The following is a 9,198-nucleotide window of genomic DNA, read 5'->3' as shown; positions in this document are numbered from 1 at the left end:
AATGTGAAAAGAATTAGGTACTACTTAGACAACTTGTATTACTATGGAAAAACATTTTTATTAGAACTATTAGTTCTACTATGTTGAAGTTGCACAAAAAAAAAGTTCTACTATGTTGAAAAATTATTGAACTATTAGGATTACTGGGTTTATTTTATGTAATTCGGACTACAAGGATTACTAGGTTTATTATGTGTAATTTGAAATACTAGGATTACTTGGTTTTATTATGTGTAACTTGAAATTCCTATATATTGCAAGTAGTGCGTAAATTTAACATATAGAACCCATATATTATCTATTATTAGACTATGTATATAGTACATAAGACTATTAAAACTATTCAGATGATTATTTTCTATAGTTTTAGGAATATCTATCATTTTCCCAAAATGATTCCTTAACTTTCGTAGTTATTGTGTGAATCATAAGGCTATCGTAAGAAGAATCTATAAAAATACTTATTTCTATTAAACTGTTTATGTAATACTCTTCCTTAATAATATTCATTATATAAAAACATTGGTTTTACTACCAAGTATTCTATTTGGACATGGTTTTACTAATAAAACTTAAAATTCGCCAAAGTATTACACTCCGTATAGGACTTTAACTCAACAATGCCTTGGGTTCTCACCACTGTAAATTTGTGGCTGGAGTTTCCTAATACATTAATTATAAGATTAGTCCAAAGGTTAAGTAAAGTTAAGCTACTCTTAATAAAGGTTTAAACTAGTAGTATGTTAGTTTGTAATGTAAGAGTTTAAGTATATTGTTTTTTTCTTAGTTTTTATTCACTTGCGTTGATTCATTTTCTTTTTTTTTTCTTATGAAAATAGAATATATTTGTGTTTGTTTTATCTGTGAATGTAGATAAAATTACACTTTTTAAATATACGTTGTAGATTGTGATGATCATCAGATCTTTTGCAGACCGAACAAAAGTCTCACCAAGGTGAAGAATCGTATGACATTACATAAAGGCATGAGCATGAGAACATATTCAAGTTCAAGCATATTATTATTGATATTATTTATAACATTGTTCTTCCACATATATTCTTAGTCTGCTTCTTCCTCACGTTATGTTTTTTTTGTAAACCTAACTTTCTTTAAATATATCTAACCTTTTCTTGATCCTTTCTTTGATTAGCCTGTTTCTTATAAGAAAATGCTTTAGAATTTTATATCCATCAAACTGAATAATGTTCTCTCAGTTTTTTCTGTTCAAAATATATTTGTGTTTGTATATTATTTGTTCCTCTCATTACTGGCACTGAAGGTGAGTGAGAGATGAGAAGAATATATATACACAGAATGCCCCTTTTTGCATTGCCATCGTTCAGACTAGTGGAATAATAATCTGAACAAGTGGAACCTTCTTACACATGCTTCTGTCTATTCCTAAATCAAAAGCTCTTTTCCAAAACATAATCTACTTCTTAATCAAGCTCGTGTTTAAATGACTGATTCATTCAGATCATTCTTTATTATTATTATCTTTTGTAGGTTCATTCATCTCACCTTTTAGTCCCAATCTCAATGAAGTCCCACACTTGCAAAAGAGATCAATCAAAATAAAGAAGCAAGAAAAAAGAAACAAACACACCACACCAATTAAGAAATCAAAGATGTTTCAACTTAGTGGGATTCTCTTTCCCTCAAAGCAGCATTTCTTCTTCTTCTTTACATCATAGGGATAAAAAATTGAACAATACCTTTTGTGGGTCCTTTAAAGCCACTAACTTCTAAAAGAGTCATCTTCTTTATATGAATTTTTATTTCAATATTGTTGCTCCTATTGGCTTCATTATTACACAAACCCTCCATTTCTCTTCACAACCCATGTTTTTGTTCTCTTGTGTTTAGAGTGTTTCAGCTTATCTATGGCTCACTCAGGTACCAAAAGCTTTGCTATTCTTACACGTTAGTCTCTTTTTTCTCCATTTATATATTATTCAGGCTTCTTGGTTTTTGCTATTTTATGTAATATATTAATTGCTTCTTTTAGTTTCAAGCTACAAAGTATTTGGTACATATTTAGGTGAAACACAGAAAGGTTTTTAAGAGAGTATTTGAACATCAAAAGCAAAGAGTCAACGACACAGTTAGAAAAGTTTTCGTTCTTGATGCTTTCATCTTCTTCATGTTTTGGCTTCAAGTGATCTCTGATGGGAATTGATCTGACAATGTTTCATATTAAAAACAAACAAAGCTGTTAGTTATTAATATATAACTAGACCCACCATCTGTTTTTTTTCTTTTATTTGCTTATTAATGTTTAGTTAACATTGTTTGATCATAAGGGCTATGCGTTTCTTGTAGAAGAACTAAACTTTCATATATATAACAATTCTTATGACATCTAATAAAATGCAGGGAACGGTGAAAGATTTTGCAATCCTCTAAGAAATTGCTTTACATGGAACCATTTCATCTTACAATGCTTCATGATCTTAACTTTTGTGGGGATCACTTCTTCATCAACTCAACCAGATATAGAAGGTCTATATATATTTATGATTATCCTTTTTTGTATAAATGATCTTTAAGGTATCAATTGGCTTTACTTCTTGTCAACCTGCTAGGAGGAGCTTTGTTGCAGCTCAGAGACTCACTTAAGGATTCAAGCAATCGTCTTAGATGGACACGAGATTTCGTTAGCCCTTGCTTTAGCTGGTCTTATGTCACCTGCAGAGACCAGAGTGTTGTAGCTCTGTAAGTATCACTCCTCAAGTTTTATTTTTCTGATATTTTGGATTGTGTTGAGACTCTTTTGAATCAATTTGTAGGAGTCTTGCCTCAAATGGATTCACAGGAACACTCTCTCCATCTATTACAAAACTGAAGTTCTTGGTTACACTGTAAGAAGACATCACAAACCATTTTTTGATTCTCTAAAGATTCCATTAATCATAATATTTTTTCTTGATGCCTTAAATGCAGAGAGTTACAGAACAACAGTTTATCTGGTACTTTACCGGATTATCTAGGGAGCATGGTTAATCTTCAGACGTTAAACCTATCAATGAACAGTTTCAGCGGCTCAATACCTGCGAGCTGGAGTCAGCTCTCGAATCTAAAGCACTTGTAAGTCCACGTGAAACAAACCTCATATGAGACATTCTTTTAACTATGGTTTAACGAGTTTTTCTTTTGGCTTATTGATTCACAGAGATCTCTCAAACAATAACTTAACAGGAAGCATCCCTACACAGTTCTTCTCAATCCCAACATTCGAGTAAAACAATCTTGTTAATCCTCATGAATCTACTTATATCACAGTGTTTTCTCAGTTTTATAACCACATAGTGTGTGGTTTCTTCAGTTTTTCAGGAACTCATCTAATATGTGGTAAAAGCTTGAATCAGCCTTGTTCTTCAAGCTCTCGTCTTCCAGGTTCTTGATTACTTCATCTTCATACAACTCACTAACAGAACAGACTTACAAACTTAGTATCTTTTTAACTGCAGTCACGTCCTCCAAGAAGAAGCTAAGAAACATCACTTTAACCGCAACTTGTGTTGCTTCTGTAATCTTATTCCTTGGAGCTATGGTTATGTATCACCACCATCGCCGTCGCAGAACCAAGAACGACATCTTTTTCGATGTAGCTGGTGAAGATGACAGGAAGATCTCCTTCGGACAGCTAAAAAGATTCTCTTTGCGCGAAGTCCAGCTAGCAACAGATAGTTTCAACGAGAGTAAGTTGATCGGACAAGGAGGGTTTGGAAAAGTGTACAGAGGTATGCTTCCAGACAAAACAAAAGTTGCGGTGAAACGACTTGCTGATTACTTCAGTCCTGGAGGAGAAGCAGCTTTCCAAAGAGAGATTCAGCTCATAAGCGTCGCGGTTCATAAGAATCTCTTACGCCTTATTGGCTTCTGCACAACTTCCTCTGAGAGGATCCTTGTGTATCCATACATGGAGAATCTTAGCGTCGCATATCGACTAAGAGGTATACACTCCCTCCATTTGTGTTTTTGTTGAGTGAAATTTTTGTTACAAAACAATTGTTATTTAGGATTTCAATGAAATTTATGTAATCATTTATCTTTTTATCCTTACATAAATTAAGAAAGAAAAAAAGCTGAATGCAATAGAAATATGATAGTTAAATAAAGGCAAAACTGAACATTTAACCATTTTTTAATTTAAATTAAAAAACCTAGAAGTATTACACAATAGATTCTCTATAGTAGTAGTCAATGACTTAGATTGTATTATGTGTTGAAGAGAGTTTGTTACATTGTAGATTTAAAGGCGGGAGAGGAAGGGTTAGACTGGCCAACAAGGAAGCGTGTGGCTTACGGTTCAGCTCATGGTTTAGAGTATCTACACGAGCACTGTAACCCTAAGATCATACACCGCGATCTCAAGGCTGCAAACATACTTCTAGACAACAACTTTGAACCTGTTCTTGGAGATTTTGGTTTAGCTAAGCTTGTGGATACATCGTTGACTCATGTCACAACTCAAGTCCGTGGCACAATGGGACACATTGCGCCAGAGTATCTCTGCACAGGAAAATCATCAGAGAAAACCGATGTTTTCGGTTACGGTATAACACTTCTAGAACTCGTTACTGGTCAGCGTGCAATAGACTTTTCGCGCTTGGAAGAGGAGGAAAACATTCTCTTGCTTGATCATGTAAGAGTTGAGAAATTATCTTTTTAAGATTTCTTGTGTATTAAGTTACATGAAATAGTGTTGGATGTGTTTGAAACAGATAAAGAAGCTGTTGAGAGAGCAGAGACTGAGAGACATTGTTGATAGCAATTTGACTACTTATGACTCTGAAGAAGTTGAAACCATTGTTCAAGTGGCTCTTCTATGTACACAAGGCACACCAGAAGATAGACCAGCGATGTCTGAAGTGGTTAAGATGCTTCAAGGGACTGGTAGTTTGGCTGAAAAATGGGTTGAGTGGGAACAGCTTGAAGAAGTTAGGAACAAAGAAGCATTGTTGCTTCCCACCTTACCAGCTACTTGGGATGAAGAAGAGTCCACCATTGATCAAGAATCTATCAGATTATCGTCAGCAAGATGAGGTTGAAGGAGCTTTAGAAAGATATTTTTTTAAAAAAAAACTTTGCATTACATGTATAAAAGATAAACCTAGAAGTGTATTTGATCTGCTAACTGTATTAAAACAGGTGGGAAACTAAGTAAAACACAAGCTTGGTTTGTGTAATAGATCGTATGATATACATACATATACCTAGCTGTGTTTTGGTATATAAGAATTGGTTATTGTGTTTTGATAATGGTTTGTTATGGAGGCAGCAGTGCATTACAGTTTCCTCTGTTTTTGGCGCTTGTTGATTCTTGCTCTGTTTTAAGAAACAATTGCTACGTAGTCGTTTCATATGATGTCGTAAGACCGTTACTAAGGTTTTGAGCTCTTTTTTTTTTTTTAGGCAACAAAGGTTTTGAGCTCATTCCTTCAAATTTGGCTGTTTTAAAATTCTTTTATAAAGTGTATTGTCACATATCTCCAAAACATAAATTACACATTATAAAGTGTATTGTCTTAAGATTGTGTTCTGGATCTAGGTTTTTATATGTCTTGACTTCTTCGTCCTTTCGGTTTATTTAATGGATTATACTTGTTGTTTTAAGTTTCCCTTGCTCACTTTTGGTAAATTGATCTCTAAGCTTGCTTTTTCGGGTTTTTGGTATTGTTGTAAACGTTTTCCTAATCTTTTGGCTTTTGCAGTCGGAACATTTTTGTATTTGGTGGTTTTGGCTGGCTAGATCTCTTTTTTCTCCTAATCTATTGAGATTGGAGTGTTCGTTTCAGAGCATTTTTACCGTATCCGGAAGAGGGTGTAAACCAAATGTAGTTCTTTCTTGGTGGGTGTAGGTTGGAGAGGTGTTCTCTCGGTGTTACTAAAAATTGATATTATCGTTTGGTATGGCGTGGACGACAACGATGAATCTTGTTTGATTATGGCTGGAAGTATCAAGAAGTTGCAAGTCTAGGGTGCTATTATCAGTTTGAGTTTTTATAATCTTTTTTTTAGTTGTAGTTTAGGCTTGGTTCTATTTCTTGAGTTGTTCCGATGTAGGTTTTAGTTGTTTTTTTGTGGATGTTTGATTCTGAAAGTATTTTAGAGCAGCATTATAGGCAAAACCCCACATGAATTTTTGAAACAACAAAATACCAATTTTTAAAATCAAGCTTAATTAGTTAACTAAATCAAAATTTTAAAAAATAAAATTTAACCACCACAAAAGTGACATCTGGTTGATAAGGTTTTGATGGATTTCTAATAATGTAAGATCAGATATTTTTACTTTTTCTCTCTCCAATTTTTTTTTACCTTTCATCTGTAAGAAATTGAGTAAAACCATTGTTAATCATCTTCTTATTATTCTATCAGGTTATGTATTAACTTTATATCGGTTGCATATTTTTAGATGGAAAAGAAAAGAATTTTTTACCTTCTAAGACACTTTATGTCTTTGGATTTACTCTCTAAGACACATTGCACATGTCACACACTTCTTCCTTAGTCATTGTCTTCTATACCCTTATGGTAGAGAAAGTAGAAAATCCAAACCAGAACAAAATCCTATACATCGGTTTATGTCTTTGTACCAAACCAATTTCTAATTCAAATTTACACATTTCTCTCTCTTTTACGATTCTCTCTCTCTCTTTCTCTCACACCTCCTTGCGGCGATTTCGACCAAACCCTAGAACTACTCTCTTCACAGTCTCTCCTTCGACGGTTCCAGCTAGATCCTTTCATCTCTTTCCCTTCTTCACACAATCTCTGTCACTCCGCCTTGCGGCGATTTCGACCAAACCCTACAACTAATTCTTCACAGTCTCTCCTTCGAAAGTGAGCTCCATAGATCCTTTCATCTCCTTCCGTTCTTCACACAAGCTCCGTCACTCCGCCGTTCTCTGACATCCGCTGAATCTATCGCATCCGCCGCCGTCGTTTTCTGTACCTCTACATCAAGTCATGCAAGGTTTGTTTTCGTCTAATATACATCTATTTTGTTCAGATCCAGTATTATATGTTTATATTACATCTTAATCGACCCCTTTAGGGTTTTGGTTTATGTTTTGTTCAAACCCAGAAAATCGATTCCGCCGTTAAAGTTTTTTCCTAATTTGTTCCATCGGTTTTTTTCAGGCAACAATCAACCGGACCACCGTCTCCCACCGAGACTATTCGCCACCGACCGTTTCCCGATTGGACGCCACAACATTTACTCAAAGCCAGAGCTTCTAGCTTTCATCCGTCATGTTCTTCGAGGCACCGAAGAGTTCGAGTATATTAGGAGCTCTTGCTTCGGGAAGTTATTTGACCTCCCAGCCCGTCAATGTCCGTCTTCGGGTAAACTGATACACGCCATGTTGACCAGACAACTAGTTTGTGCGGAAAAACACACACTCTGGTCTGTTTTCGGAAGCGATCCAATCAAGTTCGGCCTCCAAGTGTTTGGCACCATTACCGGTTTGCCTTGTGGAGCTTTCCCTGTTGGATACACCCTTGATAAAGAAGACGAGTCTCAAGCAAACAAAGACCCTGATTGGATCAAGTTGATAGGGAAAAAGAGATTCACAACCATTGCTGATTTGCGTAACAAGCTGGAGACCGATAAGAACATGCCGGGGAAAAAGAAGCTACAGCTTGCTTTGATAATAATAGTCGATGGTGTCCTCATTGCTCATCAACAAACGCCACGCCCTACCCTGAAGTATGTCAGAATGGTCCAAGACGTTGACACTTTCTGCTCACATCCTTGGGGTAGAGAGTCTTTTATCAAGACCATTGTCTGCATGAAACCTCCGAAGTTCGTCCCAAAGAAATGTCAGGACCCTATCGGAGCAATGGTTCAGCTCCTCAAGCAGGAGTCATTGAGGCTTAGGGGATTCCCTCTTGGACTACAACTCCTTGCATACCAGGCGATCCCAAAACTTCAGTCAACCATTCCCATCCCGTTTGATTCTCGTACAATCATGGACCTCGACGGCCCTAATCTTCCTTCCTATCCAGCGCCCAGCGCCAGCGATATTATAAGTGTGGAAGCTGACCCTGATGTAAGCTACATACTACACTCTCTTATAATTTTGTCTTGCTGTTATTTTCTGAAGTCTTGACATTTTTGTTAATGTTTTGATAAACTTCAGCTTCAAGTGACACCGTTGATACCAATACATAGCCAACCACAGCCTGGATGGGGAGTTTGGCCTGATGTCTCAAACGACGACCGTGTGTCATACATGGAGCAACTTATAGCTGACCATCGCCCCTTCACGAAGGACCTTTGGCATGGTGGAGACACATCTGCGCCATTAATCACTACTGCTACAAATGATGAAGATCAACCCAAATCTAAGAAGATCAAGCCGGAAGCACCTCCCAAAAATGCCAAACCAGTCACCAAAAAGGTCCTCAAACCAAGGAAGACAGCAAAGAAAAAAGACACGGTCCGCAAGCAGAGACGCATCAGTAGTTACTTTCATGCCGCGTCTTCTTCCAGCATATCAAACGACAAAATACTGGAGCTCCTGACTGCAATTTCAGATCAAGTCTCCAAGCTTCAAAAGGAGTCAAAGCTGCTTCGCAAATTGCTTAAGCGCAAGAAGACTACAACTTCGTTCAAGCGCTCTGCCTTCATCACTCTTCTCGGAGAAGGATTGGTAAAGAAAGGCAAAACTGCTTTTGCACACAAAGGATGTCAGACTGAACCAACAAACGACAACGTTCCTGTCTCTTCACACGATGTATGCCAGACGGAGCCACAAGCTGATATCTCTCACCATACGGTAATGTTGTTTATTTGCTACTTCTTGTAGGTGTCATTAACTGTGAGGCTTACTTACATAATCTTTTGGTTTTCCTCTACTTGTCACAGCCGCAAGCTCCTATGGAGGAAGATCACATTCAGTCGCTCGTCGTCAGCCAATACGCTGCACAACGTTACGGCTCAATTTCTCACAGCAAGTCAACAACCACCTCCCCCATCCACACCTCCCCCATCCACACTTCCCCCATCCACATCTCCCCCATCCACATCTCCCCCATCCACACCTCCCCCAACTCAATTCTCAACACACCCCCCTTTGCTACCAATCCAACTACTCCCCCATCTCTTCGTCCTCTTTCGCCCATCTACGATGCTAGTGCCCACCCAAACAACAGCCCCGTAGCCATTAGTCCGGAGCCCCCCTC

The 9,198-nt window shown here is 37.2% G+C and overlaps 1 protein-coding gene across 5 annotated transcripts; it reads left to right on the top strand.

Moving 5' to 3' along the window:
- The first annotated feature begins 1,347 nt into the window (after positions 1-1,347).
- Positions 1,348-5,268, top strand: LOC106327957 (probable LRR receptor-like serine/threonine-protein kinase At5g63710). Of its 5 annotated transcripts, none has more exons than XM_013766286.1 (10): positions 1,348-1,926; positions 2,380-2,505; positions 2,589-2,718; positions 2,793-2,864; positions 2,947-3,090; positions 3,176-3,241; positions 3,329-3,399; positions 3,474-3,959; positions 4,257-4,651; positions 4,710-5,268. In XM_013766286.1, the coding sequence occupies exons 1-10, from the start codon at positions 1,887-1,889 to the stop codon at positions 5,049-5,051; spliced, it is 1,872 nt and encodes a 623-aa protein (XP_013621740.1). In that variant the 5' UTR covers positions 1,348-1,886; the 3' UTR covers positions 5,052-5,268. The 5 variants fall into 5 exon arrangements, with proteins under 5 accessions (XP_013621740.1, XP_013621742.1, XP_013621743.1 ...); XM_013766288.1 differs by having other exon boundaries at positions 1,349-1,899; XM_013766289.1 differs by having other exon boundaries at positions 1,351-1,899; positions 4,731-5,268.
- Positions 5,269-9,198: the final 3,930 nt, after the last annotated feature.

The sequence above is a fragment of the Brassica oleracea genome, chromosome C3 (assembly GCF_000695525.1).
Source record: "Brassica oleracea var. oleracea cultivar TO1000 chromosome C3, BOL, whole genome shotgun sequence".
Classification (NCBI taxonomy): Eukaryota; Viridiplantae; Streptophyta; class Magnoliopsida; order Brassicales; family Brassicaceae; genus Brassica; species Brassica oleracea.
This window is presented reverse-complemented; position numbering and strand designations above follow the sequence as displayed.

Bases quoted from the DNA above. Each gene is read 5' to 3' on its own strand.
- LOC106327957 (XM_013766285.1), top strand. From the start codon at position 2,172: ATGGGAATTGATCTGACAATGTTTCATATTAAAAACAAACAAAGCT. The intron at 2,218-2,379 runs GTTAGTTATTAA...AATAAAATGCAG, and splicing joins TATTAAAAACAAACAAAGCT to GGAACGGTGAAAGATTTTGC. The intron at 2,719-2,792 runs GTAAGTATCACT...ATCAATTTGTAG, and splicing joins GACCAGAGTGTTGTAGCTCT to GAGTCTTGCCTCAAATGGAT.